Here is a 24,979-nt window from a genome sequence, read left to right on the forward strand (position 1 = left end):
TTTAGTTGCAATAGAGTGCCTATACTGTAACATTAGTACAAAGTACTACTATTATCGTAACCGTATTATAGTGTAATATTACTATATTACGGAGCAGTTCACAATGAATAAGCATTAATTGACAACAATAAGCAAATATTGAAAATAATAAAACTCAAAGAGTATTAAATTGATGATGCATTATTATTTAATTGATCATTCAAAGCTCCATAAAAATAGGAAAACCTACATATGGAAAGTATATCAGCAATGCATCATCAAACCTTATAATAATTCACCTTCATTATCCGATCCAATAATCAACCTCATAATAACGGATAGTTTTCAAATGGCCACAGTAAAATTGCGGTTATTATATAAAATCAAATCATATCCGTTTATTTTTATTGACTAATGTAAACCGTTGATTTATTTTATTTTTAAAATAATTGACAAAAAAAAAATTAAAAAAATATGTACTTATCAGTTTCTCTTTTAGTTTCTTTATTGTTTACTCAATAATTTTTTTCCCTTCACTTCTTTTCGATCTTTGTTCACCCGTTTCTTGGGGTTATTTTTATTGAGCTATGTGAATAATTTTACGGTTTTCAGCTTTCTTGAATTCATTTGTGACTGCGTTTATTAATTATTTTTGGGTCGTGAGAGGTTGATTAATATTACTCCGCACTTAAGAAAAATGACGGAGAATTGGAAAAATCTGAGTGTTTAGAAGATTTGGCCGAGGTCGATTGTCGCTAGTCTAATTCAAAGGACTTAATGGTGGCCAGTTGGTTTTGATCATAGAGATGCTTATTACTCTGATCTGATTAGCTCGTATATAAAAAAATGCAATTGATTTCTGAATGATCTATGATTTAACTGATTGTATAGTATGATGCAGAATCTGGAGTATTTTCGATCTTTTACATAGTAATTTTTTTTTTTTTTTTTAATCTTCCAAAGTAAAATAAAAAGTAAATCATATCAGCGGTTTATGTTAGTCAATAAAAAATAAACGGTTGTGATTTGATTTAATGCAATGGCCACAATAAAGCCACTCAAAAGTCATCCCATAATAACAGCAACAATAATAATTCCTAAATCATATTAAATCAAATTTCAAAACCCAGAAATCCAATTTAATAGGAAGCTGCAGACGACCCTGCACCAGCAAGGAGAATTTCAACAGGAAGAAGAGAACTGTTAGGACGACGTCGTTTAAGTCCATCATCATTGTTACAATTATCCTTAAAAGCCGAAAGTTCATGAGGAGATCTATCTCGAGAAAGCCATTGTTCAATCGTAAACAACTGTTGACCACACTGAATGTGGGGCCCAGTAGTGGTCACCTCCACGTAGTTACAGTACCAACTGTGGTGTGAACCTGATCCATCGGAGGCTAACTCCATTGCACAAACAGGCCTGCTAAGACACGGACATCGGCCCGAAAATATGTCCAGGTTGCCACGCTCGTAGTAGTCGTGGGCCTTTTCCATGAGCCCACCCCAGGCCTCCCGTTGCCTGTGTCATCGTACAAAGCTAAGCTGATTATCGAGTCTGTTCCTGCACTAATCGTCTTGCTTGTTCTTACGTATACTGTGTACACACAGCTGTATTCATCGTCCTGTTAACCAAAAAAAAAAAAAAAAACAATTAATTAATCGATTATCGAATATGTGATGATACTTTGTCTGAAATTAGTTGTCAGGTAGAATTTGAACTGGTAACATGATAACTAAATCCAAAAAAATGGTTTAATAGATGTACTTACTGCGGTGGCGGATAGAGTGAAAATTGAGAGGCATAAGAGGATGGTTAAGTTGGAGAGGATGTGTTTGGTTGCCATTTGGTATGGCGTTTTATTTATTTTTTCTAGTGGTCTGGCTAATTGGAGAGGAGATATCAGAAATGTATTGTGGATCCTTGATACGCAAGTTGAGGACATTATTTTTTGTACTGCCTTTTTTTCATTAGCGTTTTATCATTTGAGGTTGAACGATATACGTGTTTTGGCTTATCAATAATTTATAAGATGTTGATTTCATTTGATTAATTTTTTAGAAAAAGAATAGAATATACTAGAATATTGTTGAATACTTCACCCTCAAAATTTTAAAATATAGTCACCATTTGTTAGTTGTGACTTTAAAGTTTGAAGATTTTTTTTATTTTTATTTTTATTTCCTTCTATATTACTCCGTATATAAATTCATAGGGTGTGGCATCCGTAGCCAAAAACAAAATTTCATAGGCGTGGCATCCCTATCCAGCCAATGCTCCACAAGTAAGAAGTGATGGGTGCATGGAATTTGTAGCCCACTGGTAGAAACCTCTACGTAGTGACTACACCAACCATGATGGAGGCCCGACCCATCTAAATACAAGTTGTAACCAAAAATGTATGGGCCTATCTCACTGGAAAAGCCCAAAATTATCCTCTCCAAATAGCTATGATTTGGGCCCATTAGCCCTCTTTTAAATAGGAATATTTCTGTAACTGTCTACATCTAGCACTAGATACTCCTTATTGAAGTCTTTCTGTGATATGCATTATATAGTTGGTGGTACACATCTAGTTACTGGACTGCCTCAGCCCAATGGGATAATAATTAGTTGGTAATTCCAAGGCATTTTTTTTTTTTTTTGAAGGAAAATTCAAGGGATATCTTCGAATTCTCCACGTATTATATTATATAATTAGGCCTAAAATTATAACAAATATCAGCTAGACAATATATAGTATTAGGTTACCTCTCATTAGTGGATGCCAATCATAAAGATTCATCTTACTTTGTTAAACCATTTTGTTAATTGATATCAAGTACAATTTGATCCAAGTATACTTAGTTTTAAATTTGTCATTAACTAGCATCTTGGATATGGCCGACTTCATAATTAGGATAATTCTATGATGTTCCTTAATATAAATTATTAGTGATAAAGAAAAAAATAATAAATAAAAAATGCATTAATATTTGTATATTATTATTGAGACAAGGAAACAATAAATATACACTATTCTTCCAAAGCTTGAGCAATCAATCAAGCTCCACTAAGTTTGAATTCACCAATAATTGATCCAAAAAAAATATCATAGAAAACAGCTACTTGCAGGAAAGAGAAATGGATCTATCGGTCTAACATGTGTGCAGTGGGCGCGCATGCATTATACAGATTGATTTTTATGCCTATGGTTAAGGAAAATACCTTAGCTTTGAACTAAATGTCACATAAATGACCTTAATGTAAGCATTTATGTCCCAATAATGTAGGAGATACCTTATTCATAGATTCCTTTTTGAAATGATGTGCAATAAATAATTTGAGGAATAACTAATAACTAACCCATTCATCTGAGCTTCATATACAAGCCTTATTACTAGAATAATATCTCAAATAAATTATTGAACACCTGATGACAAGTGGTAATAAATACATTATAAATTATGAAAATGAATTCAAATATGTACAACTTTGCAAAGGAAGTATTGCAAGTTTATGACCATGGTGATGTAACTCATCCTTAAACATGAGTTAACTTTGAAAATTATAATGTTTTGTTTAATGAAGTTATTTTCTTTTTTAAGAAAATTGAGCTACAAAATAATATAATACAAGTACCATAAGTTATGAAAGTCAATTATTGATTTCACCACATATGTTATTAATATCATATCCATATCTTACAATCATGGATCCATGATAATATCATAAGTTATGAAGCTCAATTATTAATTTCACCACATAGGTTATTAATCTCATATCCATTATATCTTACAGTGAAATTCATGGACAAAGGTTGGTATCATCCATTATAATATCAAAAAGCCGCTCAACTTACATTCTTTAAAATTACGTACTTACACTATATTTTATTTTCGGACGGCTTTAAATTGAATGTGATACATTGTGCAGTATAGTATTTTTTATAAACTTGGAAACATGTCGATCATATATCTAACATAGGATATTTAATAATCAGGATGTCAAAACACATAAACTTTTTGTAATGACTACTGAGTGACTAGATAAGGCAATATACATATTAATTTTTGTGAAAAAAACACTTCATATAATTTCCCCTTTAAACCCAACTAAAAGGCAAAAGCGGTGATGAATAGTAATTATCTTTTTGAAAGAAAAAGACAATGAAGAGTAATTAATTAATTAATCAAAATTTAAAGATGAGGTGAGAAGCATAGATAATTATAATCCGAGAATAGAATACATATAAGCAAATATAGATCGGACAAAGAAGTTAAAAACAGTTGAATTGGAAAGAGGAAAAAAAAAAGATGATAAAAAGTCATAAGAAAAAGAGAGATTATGGAGAATAAAAACAAATTACCCATAATTGAAAAATCCATAAAATATGTCAATAAAGAGTCCTTTTGACTCAGCATGCATGGGAGATAACAATGCTGAGGAGAATAAGGTTGAAGATTATTGAAAGAAACCATGCATTACCATATTATGATCATGATTTTGATAGAAAAGCCATGCAACTGGGGTCCTTAACTCCTAACACGTTAACTTCAACTTTATATTATACAATTATTTTACTATATATGAAGGTGGCCCTCCAATTATATATCAACGTTACCTTCTCAGTTTTTTTGGATGGATTAGAAATTGTCTGGGAAAACTATAAATATATTATTTATGTGTCTATATTTGTCGTCGTATAATATGATATGCCCACCAATTATATGTCATTTTTGCAATAATAGCTTTTCATCCAGTGAATATGATGGAACTGTTTCAATACAGTGATCTTTGGTTTTTTGTAGAAGTTAGCTAGAGATCGAGATCAGTCAATAATGATTGATAGTTATTTTACATAAGGTTTTACCATATTAGAGACTCAAATGGATGAATCATTTGATACGTGTGTTTTAGTGGTTATTAAGTAGACATATAATTAGATACGGGGATGTGATGAGGAACTTCGTTGAGAGTACAATAATGTATATATAGTTGATTGTTTGAACTTTCTTTTATTGACAAAGACACATCGAAACATGAATAATTTTAATACGAGTACGATTTTCATAGAAGTTTATTATTATCTCACAAAATGTAAGAAATTGCTTACCTACTCGTCTCAAATTAAATGAAACTTTTCACAGTAGTGATAGGGCCACATATAATTCTATCAAACAATTTAGTTAAACCTAGATTTGTAAAGAAAATTATTTATAAAAAATTATGCTCCTTAAGTACATGTTAGACAAAACTCATCATTTTTCCAAACTAAAGGTGTGTCACTGTTTCTATTGAATCTAAAGTTAGTGATCACATGGCCAAATTTAAGAGTTTAAGAGTAGTAGTTGGGTCCATCTTATAAGAAAGAGATATCGGTTAAGAATTGATATATCTTTTGCCACACAAAACATTCACATGAATATATATTTTTTCTTGTTTAATTTTGTGATCAATTGTAACTTATGTTTAAATATGATATTATGAACTTGTAACTTCGTTGGATGTAAATTGTAAAATATTGTAACTGTGCGCTCTTCAATTGACAAAAGTATGATTCATGACGCAATTTCTTAATTAGAAATTTAACTTTCTACAAATTAAAAGAAATTGCTTAAATTTATATAATTCATCCCTATATATATAAGTGAAACTTTTCATGATTACATTTTCAATCACAAGTTATCCACTTAGGTATTTACAGAAAAAAAAAAAAAAAATCATAAAATAATAAGGAATTATTGTATAGTTACCATTTTATAAAATCATTACTAATATGATATGGAACCTTAAAGTACTTATATCGATTCTTTGACACTAACTCATGCATCATTCTTCCAAATTAAAGTTGTATCCATTAAATCTGAATGGAATTTGTCATCTATCTACAGTCAAAAATCACATGGCATGTCCAAATTTTAATTATGTAAGAGAGGTTTCAATGCTCCATTACTAAAAGGCAGGTTATTTTCATTTACCATAGAAAAAAGAATGGAGTGGAAAAAGTGATCGGAATATGCATTTTAGGTGTTGGCAACTTGGCATTATATATGAAAAAATTAAATTAGGGTTGTTTGTATGAGAGTAGAATCATTCAATTTATTAGGGTGTTCATGTGAGATAATGTATTAGTACTATTGTACTTATAAGAGTATTGACAAAAAATTAAATTAGGGTTTGAATTCATACCTAATGCATGCGTGAACTACGTCTATGACCTTTCAAACCCATCCCAGGTGAATAGGACAAGTGTCTATTTATATATGTTGTTTTTTTGGGGCATTTTCCAAGTTAACATACCTCTTGAATCATGGAATTAAAGATTTATGCTATACCAACAAAGCTTTAGCATGTGAATATTATGATTGTGAGTATTCACAAGTTTATTTAAAAAATAAGTTTTGTATGATTGTATCTAGCTTACTCTACATAGTCCGACCTCCCTAATGATTTGTAATTATTGTAAAGCATATATGGTTAAACCTAAACCGTATCACAAAATTGTTAATCGTGCACAACAGACATTTCCATCTAACATGAAGTAAAGAATTTGAATACATGTTGAAATTGCTACTTCATCATACAAACAGAGTAATAATTTTTCTTAAAAAAATTATTTGAGTTATCTTAACTTTCATATTAAAGATGTAGTATATGGTAGTGCATCGCAACTTTTTAACAAACTACTCGTATCAAAAGTAGCAATAAAATTAAATAATGTAATCTCAAAATTAGAAGAATAAGACATAAAGAAGAAGAATTTTTTGAAGTTCCTTTTGAAGCTTAATATTAATATAAATCATGTAATCTATATTAGTAAAAGTAAAATCAAATCCATGCATCTCTCTAATTAATACAAAGTAGAAATTAAGCATAAAAGATGCATTGAAATTAAGATGGAGTGTCCTCTTGAAAGAAGGCAAGTGTTACGAGGAACATTGAACAAGGTTGTTGCCTTCCCCTAGTAAAATCAGTTATCCATCCAAAAGCACTTTCTTCATTTTTTCAACACTTTTTTATCTTCATGTTATCAAACACTTGTCTTATTACCAATTATATAATTGAAGGAGTAGCCTTGGTTCATCTTCTTCTTACTTTTAGCTTACCTTTTTATCCTCTGCTCGATCTTCATCCTTTGCTTATTTCTCTAGGGAACTTTACCATAAAAAAGAGCTTACTACAAGTGGCAAGGTTGCTTAGAATCAGAACATGTCAGTTCTTCTTGTCCACTGATTGATGAGTCCTCTCACAAGTCCAAATTAAACCCCCCAAAAAAAAATTTGTAAGAAAGAAAGCAATTTGATTAAGAAACTAGTCAAACTATTTCGTACATAGTTACACTTAGACAGTTTACACTCACACAAACAAACAAATTAATTAAACCAATTGGATGCTTTTTATAAACCATTTGGTGTGCATACATTTTACCAATTTTCAAAAAACCAATAGGTACAATCCACACTTATTTAACTATTTATAAAATTTCACAAGGTGAATCGCATGTGAGTGAAATGAAGAGTGATGATATTCCATAAACAAATTACATGTGAGTGTAAGTGTTGTCTTATATTAGCGAAATATACTAATGTTTTTTTTGTAAGTGAGGAGTTACTTCTTAAAATATTAATAGATTACATATGTCAGTAGATTGTCCTCTATTGTTGGCTTATAATTGATTATCTAACTAAGATTTATCATGACATTTTGCTTCGAGCCCTTTAGTTCTAAACTGAACTCTGAAAGTTCCACAACAATTTAGCTAAATAGCTACTATGGCTATATAATAAATAATTAAACTTTGAATTAGTGATTGCAAGAGAAAGAAGGGGGAATGCAACTTGACAAAGAGAGCATTAAATAGTACTTTACCAGTAATACAATTGGGGGAATTATAGCAATGCGCCAATGCTTACAAATTAAAAAGGAGATTTCAAATTAGTACTAATTGACAAGAAGTTGTAACTTACATTCCTTAGCAAAGCTTTATACACTTCAGCTTGCAAGTACTTTCTAGTTACAAGATTGATTATGTATGTACAAGCTTAATTAATCCTTCCTTCCAATAGTTATGCATGCATCATAGTTTTAGGCCCCTCATTTCTTAGGCCTTTTTTTTTTATATACAACTTAAATTAACTTCTACTTAATCTTGCTTAGTGCCTACTAAATTATCCTAAGCAAAGGGATAATGCATATATAGCAAATCCTCATTCCCTATTCTTTACAATTTTCAGGTTGGGAAGAGGCAAATGGTCAGAAATCCACAAGGCTTTTATAGCCTAAACTGCCTTCTCAATGACACGCGCCTCCACTTCACTAATCGTTGTAGAAAGTTCATCACCTACACCCAAAATAGAAGCGCGTTTATTAATAATTTTTGTACATACGAAGTAAAATACAAATGGAACGATATGAATATTAGTTATAGTAAGGAAAGCCTAGAATTGGGTATTTAGTTACCTCGGATGGTTCTTGTAAATAGTAAGACGCATTTGTTTCCTTGGCAATCTTAGAGACGAGTATGCCAAAACCTTGACCTCGGTCTCTCAATACCTATAAATAAGTACATTCGAAAAAGTTTAATTAGTACATGATCATAAAGTATGTGTAAAAGTTGATTAAGGATTAATTAAGGAGCATAGGATACCTTAAATGCATCTTCATCCGTGCGATCATCACCGATATAGACAGGGAAAACATCAGTGCAATTGGCCAATCCTGTATCAATTAATTAATTAAATTAATAAGAAATTATAATAATGGACTTTGTTAAATGACAAAATCTCATTATGATAGTGATAAATAACTACCCAACAAAGGTCAGCTTCTTTCACACCAATGAAATTATATCAAAAGAATATTGTTATTTTTTTTTAATAAAAAGTAAAGAACAAAAAATAAAAAATGATAGTGATATTTACAGAAATAACTTACCAAGTGATTCCAAAAGAAATTCTAGAGCCTTTCCTTTATCCCACTTAATGGTCGGTCGGATCTCCAACACCTGTTTTACGTTAGAGAACATAACATCAGATCTTTTCGCCCAATCCTTTTCTTCTTTTTGTTTTAGATAAATTTATATTCTTTTTACCAAAAAAGCAATCAACTTGATGTTAAAGTGAAAATAAAATAATACTCTCTCCATCCTACAATGAATTGAATTGTTAGTTTACCTTACGACCCTGAGTGAGTTTGAGCTTTGGGTATTCCTTGAGCACTGACCTTACTTCATGAGACAGTTCATTCCATTTCTGCATTGTTTGATTAATCAAATTATTACAACTTTTACGAGTTTCTTATTAATTAATACTTCGTATATTATTATGAGAAATATATATATATATATTTATTTTGATCATGGGTTAAAAATGAACATACCTTTTCATCCACACAACGAAAATGAACAGACAGACAGAATTTGTTGTGCTCCACCTTAGCTCCGAGTATGGTTTTAGTTTTATCCAATAGTGTCTTATAAACCTGTAACATTATCCATTGTCATAAAATGTCAATAATTATATATTTCTCTTCCTTTAAAACTCATAAAAGAACAACAAAATAAATAAAATAAAATAAAAAATTACAACTAACCTCATCGATCATAGGTAGGAATTCACTAGCCGGTTGAAATAGTACAGCTTGACTTTTCTGAACAGCAAAACAAAACAAAAGTAACCCACATTAATACTAATACTACAGGGAGTATAAACTTTTCTCGGCGGAAATTAATAGTTACATACATACATACATACGAGTACACTCGTAAAATAATTTAAAGACGTGGAGAAAGTAATGACCTTAACATGTTTGGAGCCTTTAGCGGGGCCTTTGATATCCATGCCGTGACTTCCAGCATAGTACAGCTCAGTCAATTTGACAAAGTTGTAAACTTTATCTCGGCACCTCCCACTCACAATTGCCGTTGGAAAATATCTACCCAACTTTCTCACTGTCCTCCTCATCTATATCATCATGAAAACTCAATTTTGTATTCTAATAATAATGCCGTGTTAATTAATAAAATATTATTTAAACATACAGCATCGGACATGAAAGCTCGATCAGGGTCTTCAACGATAGGAGACAGAGTTCCATCGTAGTCCAAAAACATCACAATTTGTTTCCCTTTGGACGCCTTTATAATCTGCTCGAACATGTCCAACGCCGATGGCTGGTTCAACTGTAATCAAAAGAACAATTAATTTAATTTCCCGGAAGAAAATATACTCTTTGTATCAAAATAATAATAATCGAGGACTTACGAGTCCAAGAGAAGGAGTGGATTTGAGGTGAGTAGGGGAGGAGGCCCTCATAGAATCGATCCAACAAGTGGAACTATTGATGTCGAGGTCTTTTAATAGTTGCCTATCACACAATGGTAAGGAAATGTATTTACCAGGAATGGGAGGAGGCTTTTGAGATAGTATGGTTGAAGATGAATTCATTTGATTCGATTCCGAATTCGACACTATTCTTTGCCTCGTCATTTTTTCTAGAGAGAGAAAGTAAAATGGTTAGATAGATGAGAAGAAATGGAGTTGCATTTATAGGCAGCAATCGAAGCCCTTCAAAGTAAAAATAGAAGTATTTGTTACTGTTGGGGTAGGGGTGTGGGTGTGGCCCGCAGTAGTCGAAAAATGAGGAGGGCCCACGTGGTCCCCGTAACGGGAGAGCTCCGCCGTCACAGGAACAGCCGTGGGACAGCTGTAGTCTTGTGGATGTCAACACATGTCAAACATTCTATAGCTCTCTTTCCTTCCCACGTGCCTCCCATGCTTCATCACTCACTCCCATTCTACCCTCTATTATTTGGCCCCCACCACAACCCCCTCCTTCTTATTACTCTTTTTATTCTTATTTTTCCAATTACTTGATACTCTTATACTATATGGAAATGTGGACCAAATACATGCGTTTATACTGTTCAGACAATACAAGTACTACGTTTTTAATTAATATGATGAGAGTATTACATTATTTTTAATATAAGCAAATCTAATTTGGTAATTGGTTGAGTAATCAATGATACAAATTATACCATACAAGTCCCCCATCAGGGCAGCATGAGGGAGGGGGGAAGGAATCATATGCATCAATGCATGCATGATTAGATGTAGAGACTGTACTACTATGCAATCAATTTATATATCTGCTCATACCTCATTGTTTTGAACAAATGAAATTACACATTCTCTATTTTTTTTTTGTTTTATCTTGAACCAAATTAAGTTTGTCATATTGTTATAGTCTTAACTTGATTTCTTAAATTAATGCGCATTAAAAAATAGTACAAATAAGTAATAAATAAAATGAATAAAAGTAGTTGTTGAAGTACATATATATTGTTATTCCAAAAATATTACAGATTATTTACTTTACCAACTAGGCTAGATTATCATTTTATCATCAAAAGAAAATAAATAAATAAATAAATAATAAAAAAAAAATTGCCAACCTAAGCAATCAACAAGTATTTAGTTTTAATTTCTTGAATACTTTTTTCTTGCGTCTCTTTCATCCATCCTCTAATAATTCAAATAATACACTCGTTGACCTTATGACACAGATTGCCACTGCACACTATTATTCGCAGAATTTTAATTTTCAAGAGGATGAGAAGCTCAACTTTTGCTTGAATTTCATTTTTTTAAGAATGTATTCCTAAAAAGAATTTGTAGGGACCATGGAAAACGTAATTTATATAATTTTGTGAATAAAGATCAGACTCTAGACAAACATTTACGGTTATTTCCTTGCCATAGAAAGTATTTCAAATACAAGCACATTACTTGTCTAATCAATCAACAATTTAATCTTTAATAATTTTACTTTAAGAGGATAATGTACATTATCAATCAAATGGCTTTATTTTAATGATTATAAAATACTTGTATATATATTTAAGAAAAATTGTTCATAAAATTGTATCAAATGGCATTAAATTATTACTAATTAAATCATTATACGGAGCAAATTGTTCATAAAATTAATTATGTTCGTTCATACGAAGTATTATAAAGGTAACCTTAATCTAATCAAACAAAGGTACATACATAGGGTAATAATTATTGTAGATCATGGACTCCTCCCATGTTTACAACTTGCTTTTTATACTAACATTGTCTACTGTTTAGGGGGTAGATAGATAGTGGTGAGAGCATGAGAAAAGTAGCCACAATAATTATAAAGTTAATAAGTACAGTATTAATAAGTAATATGGTACCTAGTTAGTACTAAATCTCAACTTTAAGACCATATTTTTTTCATAATACTACTTATATAAGTACTATTTGACATTATTATAATTAGATTAAGGCTCATAACCGCAAGTTGCAAATGTCGTTTAGCTAGCCTAGCTGCCCTAAAACAAGGTATAATGATCTTTGGGTAATTATTGAAGTTGGTTATGTTATGGTTTATATGCACAGGCCTCCTCTAAGGAATCACAAATGCTAGCTTGTCCTCTGATTAGGAGCCACCATTAGTATATTAATCCCACTTTCGGCATTAATCACTTACTCATTGCGAATGCCAGCCAATTCAAGAGGGCGGCTACTGTGGTAATTTAACATCCTTTTGGATATGAAGTGTACGGACACACAAAATAATTAATATTTTACTATTTTACCGTGGTAAGATCCTAGAGTTCATCCCTTCCGTCTCAGATTTATTTTGATTAGTTTATTTATATATTTTAATCTTTAGGCTTATTTTTATTAGATTAAGAAGATTTAATAACTAATATAACATGCTTGTAGCAATTTTTGTAAATTTTCAAAATATTATGTAAAAATTGACAATTGTTAATGTGCAACTTTGTTACTATATTTCAAAATATTAATACTTCTGTTTCATATTAATTATAATAAATAAATTTTTAGTGTCTCACAAATAATACTCATTGTTGTATATATTATTAAATAAAGGTAATATGTAAATCTTAAAGTTGTATCTATGATTCAAATGGTATATTGCAAAGGAGTCAAGGAGAGATGACACATAGCGTGATAGCGACATATTATATGTCAAACTTGCGTTTTAGGATGGAGAGGTATAGATAAATAGCACAAAAGTGGATATAATATGTTATGCGATTATGTGACTAGTAACTTTGAGCTAACAAGGTAACTAAAACTTATACGTGCATCGATGCATGCACAATTGCACATCCCTCGGTTGGAATTTTCTACACCGTATTATAATGTCTTCAAATTTTAAACTTTGTAATTTTGTATGTCCTCTAGGCTACTCTAGGTAACCTCTAGCCACGTTAGTTGCTTCGTTCCTAAGGTTAGCAGGCATTGTCGCCCCAACAAGGCAACAAGCAGTCAAGCTACTAAACTTACTGTTTCATAGATGCTTTTCCTCATATTACTATATGACAAGAAGAATTACTTTAATTTAATACTTTTGTACATTAATTAAAATAAATTAAATCAAACCTCACTATTAATTATTGTAATTTATAATTTTGTAACCCTATTACACATAGTCTTACACCACTGTAAATATGAAAGAAAGAAAATGGCTATGACCGACCTTTGAAAACATTAGATGAATTGGTCCAATAATATTCATATTGAAGTAGTTCCAGTACTAAAACATCTATAGAATACGGAGTATTATTTATCTTCAAATTAAGCCCTTTCAAACTTTGACACCTCGCTGCTAGATTAGTTCCTATGGATGGGATTAACGATTAAGCCAATTTTCTTGAACAATTCCCGCTAGGCATTCCAACAATTGCGGATCTTGATGTAACTTAATCTTGATTTCAATTAATTCCTTACTTTCAACAAAAAAAAAAAAAAAAAAAAAAAAAAAAAAAAAAAAAAAAAACTTGACACCTAAAAAAGTTAAAAGGAGGAAGCCAGACATTCAAAATGATGATATACAAGTATATAGGATATGAAGTAACAACAACCAGTTGATCATTATGGGGACATTCAACATCGTGAAGATTATACTACCTCCGTTTTTTATTAGTTGACACGTTTTGAGTTTAGCACTATTCACACACCTTTCTTTGACCATGTTTTGTGATTTATATGTGGAAAAAAATATAGTCAAGTGAGATCTTGTTAGATTCGTCACAATGTATATTTTCAAAATATCAATTTTTTATAATTTTTGCTTATCGATAATTAAAGATATTAATGATTGAATTTGTGCATTGGCAGAAGTGACTAAAGAAACGTGTCAAATAAAAAGAAACGGAGGAAGTATAATAGATAAACATTCTCTCCTTAATTGAATAACTTCATTGTCCACCCGATTAGGTTATTGAAAATGATTACTCGTACAATAGCAAGATCCCTTCTAAAAGAATCATGATTATCTCTGTTAAAGGACCAACTCAACCAAAAACTTAAGCTAACTACCTTGTGCTTAATATTATTCCACTTTTTGAAAGGAGGGGTGAATGAGATTCAAACTCGTGACCTTTGTGTTACATTGGCTCTAATACCATGTTAAAGGATCAACTCAACCAAAAACTTAAGTTGATGATTAAGGCTCAGGAATATGTATTATACTCTATCAATCTCCAAGGGCATGCCCTTATTATATCGTTAATTGATGTGGTGCAATTGTTGATTTATTTTTTTTGCTTCAACAATAAGCTGAAGACCAAAAAGAATAACGTACAATAATAATTAATCTAGCTAATAATTAAAGACATGGTAACTGGTTACCATTACATCATATTACATAGATCATCTCACATTCACACCACTCAATACATTCATAATATGATAAGGAAATTACCAAATCTTCATAGGTTTGTAGAAGGAATCAAAATCTATGTAGGAATACGTACCTTATTATTAGTGCTAATGCCATTATCTTTTCCTTTCTTAAGCCAAAAACTTAATCAACTTATACTCCGTACTAATCTAAACCCTTGTTTTTCTTAAAGAACGTAGACCATAAATCGACCACTTATATATTATAAACTAACTATTAATCAATAATCATCTTGATTACAAATCTAGCAAAGGATCCTGTCACATGAATAACGTAAGTGACTGATGAGGGAGAAATACATACAGTTAAATATTAAATAAGGTAACAGTAAAATAATTAACATGATCCTCCAATCATATTAATTGTAATCATATATTAACATATACTTGTACTATATTAGTTAAACAGATTCTTAGCAGAAAAGGTATCATGAAATTCTCTATTATAAAATTACGTGGCCGTCAAGTTCAGAAAATTCCACATGCCACCCGCTCAATTAGTGATCCATATATTTTTCCTAGCGAGGTATCTTCTGCAGACTTTTAATTATTTTGCTTTCTTTTATTTTAATCCACAAAAATTATGAGAATCTGAAGATCTTCTCTTTATGTTTAATCATTTATTAATTACTTGGTTACGAATTATATAGTTTTGTAGTCTTTGTAGAGAAGATGCTTTAAGCATGTAGTTTCTGATTGTTTGTCTTTGAGAAGTATGTTTGAAAAAAGAAATACCTAAAGTCATGTTATCTTCAATTTTATAAACCAATTACCGCGTAGTATGTAATTTTTTGGTATAATGTCAAGTTACGATTGTAGGTTTTAATCAGAAAATGCAATACTAAATAATGCATGGAAGAGGATAAAGTGCTTTGATTGTAAGCATAAGATCTTGTAAGTTCTGTTACAATCAATTAATTGTAAGTGGTTTTAGTCTCCTTTTGAAACTATTGGTATCAAAGGATTGCATGGGTTCTAAATTAATTTGAGAGTTGAAAAAAAGCGCGCAAATAAAAAGGAAAAGATAAAAATTGATAAGGAATATCCTTGGTACATTATAAAGGCACACATAATATCTTTTGTACATACATTATAAGTGCATAACTTCAATTATATGAGCAAATGATCTATTCTAAGCCGCAGTATTATTTTTTAAGGGAATCTCAAGCTAGAAAGCAAAGGGCATTTACAATAGACCTTTACTTTAATTTGGTAGCTAGATCCTTTTTATACTTTCATGTGAATTTTACATTTAGTTAGTTAATGAAAAAGAAAATTTAAATGGCGTGGATTAGGGAATAAAGTTGTTCACTTGTTGAAAACTAAATCGGAAATTAAAATAGAAATTTGATAATTTAACTCATAGACTAGACTAGACTAGCTATACTTAATTCAAAACAAATCAATTTAAACTAATTTATAACTATTTTTTTAGACATAATATGAAAATCTTGCCGAGAAAATTAATATTTACGTCATGAACAAGGGAGCTAGGGAATACTAAGAAATGTTGTCCGTCCACCAACAAGAAACAAGCACCCACCATTTTCAAAGGTACAGCGGACTTGACTCCCATGACTCGAACTTCAATTATACTCCATATAAATTATATGATCTTGCATTGATTCTCTAGGGAAAACAACAACAACAATAATAATAATAATAATAATAATAATAATACACCTAACGTATAAAGTTAGTTAATTCAGTTACATACACCTAACACCTAGAGTCTAATATTATTATGGCATCAAACGAAAAGATGGGAGAATGCATCGTCCCAAATTAAACCTATATTTAAAATGATCGTCGTTTTCTAGAAGAATGCATCAGCTTCTTCAATTCGTTCCTTATTCACTCTTAATTGAGCCCTTGTGTGGTAGACCCCCACCGACACCGCATGTGTTCATTTGCCTCGTGTCAATTCTCAGTTGCATGCCCTAGTGCCCTACTTAATTATTTTCCTTAAATTATCGATCTACTACAACTTCTGTATACAACAATAACGTTTTACATCGTACGAACTCCATTATGAGTAAATATATTGATGGGATTTCATCAAGTAACGTTTCTAAAGTAGTTGCAATTCGCCCTATAAACTTCTTCCCTTTCTTAATATAAACTTGTATTATTTAAACTTTAACGTTGTATGTATACTCTCTTTTGAACGTTTAATGTATATATGTGATTATACTAAATTAAGGTTATTACATGTATTCACAATTAAAATTATGCCTTATTAATTAGCTTATGCAAAATTATGAAACACTTATTAATTTTAAAGATAAATCTTACTCGTAATATTTTTCTCTTGCAATATATTAATAATATATACGAACCACGTAAATTATTAATAAAAAAAAAATTATTTATATATTCGTAATTGTCCAGTTCTTCATCATACCATAAACACATACAATCTATTAAAGGTTCTAAATAAGTTTAGTAAATCTTGCCATAATTGATCAAAATAGTGACAAATAATACTCAAAACGTAAAGAATAGGAACAAAAATTTACTCCGTAAATGGTTATTATCTAGATATAACTCATATAAGGAGTCTAGTTGGTAATAAATAATTGGAGGATACTTAGCTTGGTGTGCCAATAGTTGGCGTTATTATATGGTATGCTTGTGAGGGTGAAGATGGACCATACATGTTGAGGAGATGCACAAAATATTGGTCATTGACTATCTTCATGTCTACCTCTTCTGCGGAATCCCCCATCTGTGTGGACTACTGTCTCTCTCTCCTTTCCCCTTATGAGAAGTAATTGTTTTGGTAAGGGAACATGCTCATATGACAGTTTTAGATTTTGAGGAATATCAAATATGTGATTGGTGCATTCTTCAATGTATCGGAAGAGACCATGTTCACACGACAAAATTATAAGAATGTATATAATTGGAAACTTTTTTAAGTATAGTTAAAATAATAAGCAACTCAAATTGAATTATATTATGCTAAATAAGTTTCTTGGAATGAAACGCGTAATAATTATAGTACTAATTGGAGTATTATTTTCCTTCTTTTGTTACTAGTAATATGGATTAATATATATACTTTGAAAGATGCGAGTTCAATTTCACCAGCATGTTATATCGGGAACAAGCTGATGGGAGTAAGCTCACTGGGTGATTAATCGACTTTTGGATTTAGATGGATTGACACTACATGTATTCAAAAGTTTGATTGGGTCGAGCTTGTAATTTTTCAGGTTGGACTAGGATTTTAGTCTAAAAATATGTTTTTAAATTTGTCTCAACCAGAGTTTATGATAAGACGGAGTAAGAAGTAATAAGGGAGGTATCATCTCATGGTGTATGTAAGAAGCGTCTTTTGGCAAATTTGTTGGGCAATGTCCATCTGTTAAGCAGAGAGTGTAGCGAAAAATAGACAAGATTGGGTTATATTCAAGTGAAAGGTGGAAGCATATCTATAAACAATGAGAGTAAAGTGTCAAAAACAGTTGGTTAACTACCCGACAAAAAACGAGTTTAAGAGCAGCAACTCATTTTTGTGTTTGGTACATTACAAAGAAAGAAGATTATTGCGCGTCCAATTTTGCTTTTGATAGTCGGCAAATTTCTAAGACGTCGGCCCACGGTTTATAACATACTGTTGGTGGGCCATGTAGCCACGTTGGCCTTAGTCAGTTATCTGTTGGATAGCCCTTCACTGCCTTCTAGATCTTCTTGTGGTAGTTACTTGCTCTGTATATTTTTTTTTTCTTTGGATCTAATACAATGGGATTAAGAATGTCTTCTTACAAGATCGTGTCCAGATAGTCATTTACTTGGTTCGTATTAGGCTCAACTCTAGATCCTCTTTCTCTATTTTGTCAATCAATCCGAAATTAATCTATTTTCTCTAAGTGCAATTTGGTTTGTTCGACACATATTTTTAAAAAGGTGAGTTGAATGGAGTAATATATTAATCAAGTTTGGTAATTAGTTTTTAATTGTTAATTGACAGCTGCTTTGAAGTTGTTAGTTGTTTGCATTAAATATTTTAACTAGCTGATTGTAATTAGTTTGTGTAAAAGTGTTTGGTAAATAGCAGTTAGTTATTAGCTTTTTTAAAGTATAATCAAAAAGTTGAAAGCTTTTTCAAAAAACTCCTAACCGTACACCCCTATTGTATAATAGAGATTTATTGGCGAATTGAAAATTATACAAAATAGACAGTGCGGGTAATAGTTTATTAAAAAAAATAAGTGATATGATAGGGATGTCAATGGGGCGGGGCGGGGCGGATGTTGGCTTTCCCATCCCCATCCCCATCCCCACCTAAAATTTTCATCCCCGTCCCCGCGGCGGGTCTAAAATTCATCCTCATCCCCGCTCCGACGGGTACAATTCCAAAACTATCCCCACCCCAACCCCCACTTGGATATCCACCCCCACCTAGTCCCCACCTAAGACCCGCCTAATCCTCGCCTCCCAAATACACAATCCTTCATAATTAATAAAGATTGCAAAAAGAAAAAAAAAATTATTGTTAATATTACACATTTTTTTGGTTTATAATATTAAGTGTATGACAAAGTATTATATTTACTATTTTATTTTACATAATTTTTTTTTTTATAAAATAGTATAAAAGTATATAATTTTGTTTTTAAAAATATATGGATGTGGGGATGGGGCGTGTACGAAGTGGGGTAGGTGGGGATGGGGCGGGTACGAAGTGGGGTAGGTGGGGATGGGGCGGGTACGAAGCAGGGCGGGTGGGACGGGATGGGGATGGGGCGGGTACAACCTAGAATCCACCCCCACCCCATCACCCATGGCGGGTATGGTTTTTATCCCCATCCCCATCCCCGCCCCACCACCCGCCAAACCAAGATCCATATCCGCCCCGTTGAGGCGGGGATGGAGCGGGTCTCCTATTTGACCCGCCCCACTGACATCCCTAGATAGAAGTAGATATTTTTTTAAAAAAACTGAGTATCATATGAGGAATAGATGTCCAAAAAAAAGTGTGAAGTAGAGGAATATTTATTGATGTCTTGGGGATGCTAACTAAGTCCCAAGATAGATCAATTGTTCACACAGCTTTCATTTGGGGCTCTCTTTACCAAAAAGTTAACAAATGAAGAAACTTGCTACTTACTCGCAATTTTTAATACGGAGTACTAATTTATCTATTCTAACTTTTTATGTTTGGCAAATCAAAATTTTATACACTACCTACGTTTTACATTAATTATAAAAATAAATTTTTTTATGTCTCGCAAATGATACTCATGTATATATTGCAATGAATGTGAATGTGCAATAAAGGCGGTATTAATATCTTATTTGTCAAATAAAAAAAATAAATGTTCAAATAGAAGTCATTAAGACACGCGGATTACATAATCCGATCATAAATAAAAAAAGATATACTAAGAATGTTTGACAAATTTTCTGTTTAAATGATCAAGACATACGTTTATCTTGAATGCGAGAGACTGTATTTTTCATACCACTGTTTGTAACTTTAATTTGTAAGCTCCTATGTAATTGATTTTATTCTATTGACTTTAATACTTAACATATCTCGCAGGCGATTTTTTTTTTTTAACAATCTCAAAGCTTCTACGTTATTATCACATTCTGTCATTTTAGCCTTTTTAGGATATTGTTTTTAATTAAAAAAAAATAAATGAGATTAGGGATATATTTCTTTATTTATCTTTTAATGCATCACTTATCAATCGGATAAACCCAAAAGTAAGAAAGGGATTGAAATAAAAGTAAACATAACAAAAAGAAGGGTTAGGGGATGATATTACATAATTGCGCTTGAGAATAGTATGAAGATTAGAAATAATAATACGGTAATATAAAATGAGAAAAGTAGCTTACATTATTAGTAAATAAAACAAGAGTAATTGTTCGAAGATAAACAAATTATAGAAAAAGCATCTGTATTTATTAGCATTAAAATTATTACTGTAGAAGATAAAGAAATTAAAGCACAATTTGGAATGGCATTACCATATCTTTAAAGTAAATTTTAACCTATTCTAACAGAAACAGTTGGTGTCCTTGGTGATGCAAGTAAAAGGAGTTTCCGACGTCTCCAATTTGGCATTATGGTATTCCACATCCCACGCGTTGGCTTTTACGATAAGATTAACCACATTACTAAATGTATTCATTCAAATTGTGCAGTTATTATGTTATGTCTTATTTATCGTTATATTCAAAGGTGGAAATGATGAAAATCCAACTTTGACGAGATGCTCATGTGATATCCATTACTTGATTGCATCACTTTTTGTATATCCCAACCTTTAGGATAACTCATATCCCATTTCTTCTTTTATATATCTCAACCTTTTCTTTTTTTCAATATTTTTTTTTTTTGTTCAACAGAATCTTAAGTTTTGCCGATAAAGAGAAATAATATGCCAAATTATATTATGCATCACCTAAGATTATGGGGGAACGATTGTACCTGTACACGTAAGTGCAAAAATTAACCGGACGTGAATGGACAAATCAATGTACAACAAGCTACTAAATATGCGTAGTTTTATTAGTAGGGATAAAAATTTTGACGAGAATTTATAGGAATGTTACTCCGTATTTACTTTGTTTTTTGTAGGTAATCTTTTATATTGAATGTTGTTTTATTATGTGAGACCGTCTTATATTAGACCACTTTATGAGACACTACAACGTCTACAAGTTTGTGACCTTATCACGTCATCATAAAACATTCTTATTTAATTTTTGTAATAAGTTTATAACCTTAACCTACACACGAAAATTGTTCTCTTATACTTGAAAGAAGATACTAGGTGTAAATTAGTCTATCCCTCAAAAGCAAAGATGTTTAACTAAATAAAAACTTGATAAAAAAATTTGTGTATAAATCATTGAACTTGGTATCTATTCTATTATATTCAATCAGTATCTTTACACAAAAAAAAAAATAAAAAAAATTAATATCAATTTAAAGACCCAGTCCAAAGCCCAAAGAAAAGCGTAGGAGCCTAGGAGGATTCAGGATTTTGTCGCAAATTTTTGAGTTAATATCCCAAAAGGGGTCCAACTTTTTGGAAAATATTGTGTTTTAGGGTCTAATTTTTTTTTAACTTTGTGTTTGGGATTTAGAATAGTTTTTTCGATGAGATTTAATTAATTGTGTAAAAAAGTTAGACCCTTAGTTAAAAAAAACTTGGACCCTTCTAGTTAACCAATAAAGAAATTTCTTTTTTACAAAAATAAAAATAAAAACAACCAATTAGAAAAATCGAAAATCTTGGACCCTTTTAGTTTTCCTTTCTTTTTTTTTTTAGTTATAGTAATACCATTCCCTATATTATACTTTTAATTATTAATAATAATTTAACCTTTTTTTTTGTAGTGTAAGCACACTTTTAAAATACATATTTAGCTAATTAGTTCTTTAATATTTCAAGCTTCATTTCATTGAATGTAATTTAGAAGAAAATAAATAAAAAAATTTATAATTCACAATTTTTTTTAGACTATTTTTCACTAATTAAAATTGTAAAATTAATAATACTAAGAGTTAAATTTTTAATAATAAAATATGAATCTTATTTAATAAACTTAGATTTCAATAATTAATGCATAACTGACATAGCTAGTTATTAGGGAAAATTTTGGAGATTTTTATCGCACCCTTATTCTAGAGAATTCAGGTACAACAAAAAATTAAAAATTATTTTCTTTCAAAAAAAAAATTAAAAATTATTTTGTAAATAATTATGATATTAATTAATATTTTTTTTTATGAAAGTCATTTATTTTTATAAATTATAAAACTTACCAAGTATTACTAAAATAATTTATCGTTTAAAATGACAAAAAAAAAAATTATCAATGATTTAAGTTTAATAAAAATGTTTTTATCATTATTCAAAAAAAAAAAAAAAAAGTTTTTGTCACCCATTCCTATAATTAAATGCATTAAGGGTCTAAATTTATTAGATTAGGGGTCTAACTTTTTTTTTATCTTAGGTTAACTCACCGGAATTTCTAACATAGACCCCAAACACAAAGTAAAAAAAAGTTGGAACCCAAACACAATATTTATCAAAAAGTTGGACCCCATTTGTTATCTTAACTCCAGATTTTTAGGTGCACCATGCCTGTATTTTTGAACATTTAGTAAAAAAAAATCTGAACAATTACAAATTTTGAATATTTAGTAAAAAAATCTGAACATCGCAAATTTTGAATATTTAATAAAAAAAAATTTGAACAATCACAACGGACCACGCCTATACTTTTGAACATTTAGTAAAAATTTTGAACATTGCAAAATTTGAACATTCAGTAAAAACATCCGAACAATCACAATGCACCACGCCTAGACTTTTGAATATGTAGTAAAAAAATCCGAGCAATCGCAAATTTTGAACATTAAGTAAAATAATCTGAACAATCGTAAACTTTAAACATGTAGTATATTAAATATAACACAATATATTAAACATCAATTTTTTGAAAGAAGTTTGTGTGACTCGTAATAATTCAATAGTTTTGTAATATAAACTGAACATTTAATGCATATAAAATGAACATATCTTTATAAAATATGAACATATAAAATTGCATGTTTATGTTCAGTTTTTGTGACGTATTCATATTTTTTACTAAATGTTCATTTTTTATAAAATGTTCACATTTTTTACTAAATGTTCAAAAATATAGACGTGGTGCTCTTATTTCTAGGTGCACTATGGTGCACATAATAATTATTGGGATTTAGTAGCTACACACAAATTAAAAAAAAAAAAAAGACTTTTTGTTTGGACATGGTACGTAGGTTAGCAATATAAAAGCCCATATTGGATACTATTCACAAATGAGAGCCCATAATCAGTCTACATGGCCCATTTCAAGTTCTAATGTGTCATGAAAAGCCCACTATAAATGACGGAGGGAAATACGAAGTATAACATACGAAGTATATTCGTAACATCGGTTAAACTTAATTTACGATGATCTTAGGGGGTGTATTTGTCATTTTGATCCACTATACTAATCTTTAAAGCAAGAGAACTTAAAGAAAATCTAGGGTGCCACGTCATCCTTTTTGTTTTTTATTTTTTTATATTGTGAGTAAGCAGTTTTTTTTTTTTTTTTTTTTTTTTTTTTTTTTTTTTTTTTTAAAAAAAAACAATCTTTTTCAGATTCATTTACATGACGCTTCGTCAGTTTATATGTACATCTCCTCTCTTCAACAGTTTCAGTTTTTCTATTCTTCATTTCAATTTAAGGTCCGAGTTTCATTTTTCTTATGTTCTTCCTACTCCAATCATATATTTAAGGTTTGATTATAATCCTTTTCACTAGTTTAGAATTTTATAAGCACTAATTTCTTATTTTGTTGTTTAGTAGTTTATTTTTGGTAAGGTTTTTGTTGGTAAAACTATTCTCAATTCATTTAAAAAAAAAAAATGTATCCTTTAAGGTTTTCTAATTTTACCTTAAATTTAATTTTGATTGTGGCTTTTTAATTTTTCTGGTTTTGATTTTTTTTTTCTTTTTTTTTTGTGTTAGGAAATATGAAAAAAGAAAAATTTGGCTTTTGATGGCTGATTGACATTGTGTGATGTAGCATTGAAGAACAATGTATTGAATTCAAAAACACGAACTGCTCCATAAATGTCAATTATATAAATCTCACTGGGTTTTTTAATACAACATATCAAATAATTTTTAAAATTTCACTGGTTAATTTTGTAACAAGTCCTTATAATTATGACCTTTGAATTTTAGAAGCACTAATTCCTGATTTTCTTTGTTTATTAATTTATTTTTGATAAGGTTTCCGTTGATAAAACTATTGGCATTGAGTGATGCAGCATTAAAGAACAATGTATTGCAAAGGTTTTTCTTTTTTTCATTTTTCAGACAATTGTATTTCTCTTTTATCCGTTTTGAAGTCCAACAAGTCGTCTTTTGTTGTTGTCGTCACATATTGGTACTATTTTGTCTTCAGAAAGTGATCTTTCTCTCTCCTCTCCTATCGACAACCCTCTCATTATTTGTCTTGGTAATTCCTTATTTTTATCATTTATTAATTTAATTTAATTACAAAATTTAACGTCAGTTTTATATTCAGTCGCTTTTTTCAGTTTTAGAGGTTTTCATGTGTGTGGTTTAATTTGTTTGTTAAAGAAAGAATAATTAAAATTAATGAACCGTTTGTTTAAAAAAATAAATAAATAAATCAATGAACCAAGATTTCGGTGCATATCCATGATGACTAATTCAAACAAATTTTAACTTGGAATGATAGT

At 30.4% G+C, this 24,979-nt stretch overlaps 1 protein-coding gene and 1 pseudogene across 1 annotated transcript; both read right to left on the reverse strand.

Annotated features, from left to right (window-relative positions):
* Positions 1-601: 601 nt before the first annotated feature.
* LOC110717721 lies at positions 602-2,173 on the reverse strand (annotated as a pseudogene).
* A 5,641-nt stretch (positions 2,174-7,814) lies between these two features.
* On the reverse strand, positions 7,815-10,488 carry LOC110717843 (probable trehalose-phosphate phosphatase I). The gene is made up of 10 exons (XM_021896627.1): positions 10,224-10,488; positions 10,001-10,141; positions 9,759-9,923; positions 9,553-9,609; positions 9,340-9,441; positions 9,135-9,212; positions 8,896-8,965; positions 8,609-8,679; positions 8,422-8,514; positions 7,815-8,302 (listed from the first exon to the last, which is right to left on the reverse strand). The coding sequence occupies exons 1-10, from the start codon at positions 10,446-10,448 to the stop codon at positions 8,234-8,236; spliced, it is 1,071 nt and encodes a 356-aa protein (XP_021752319.1). The 5' UTR covers positions 10,449-10,488; the 3' UTR covers positions 7,815-8,233.
* Positions 10,489-24,979: the final 14,491 nt, after the last annotated feature.

This window comes from Chenopodium quinoa, unplaced genomic scaffold (assembly GCF_001683475.1).
Source record: "Chenopodium quinoa cultivar QQ74 unplaced genomic scaffold, ASM168347v1, whole genome shotgun sequence".
In the NCBI taxonomy this organism is placed as follows: domain Eukaryota; kingdom Viridiplantae; phylum Streptophyta; class Magnoliopsida; order Caryophyllales; family Amaranthaceae; genus Chenopodium; species Chenopodium quinoa.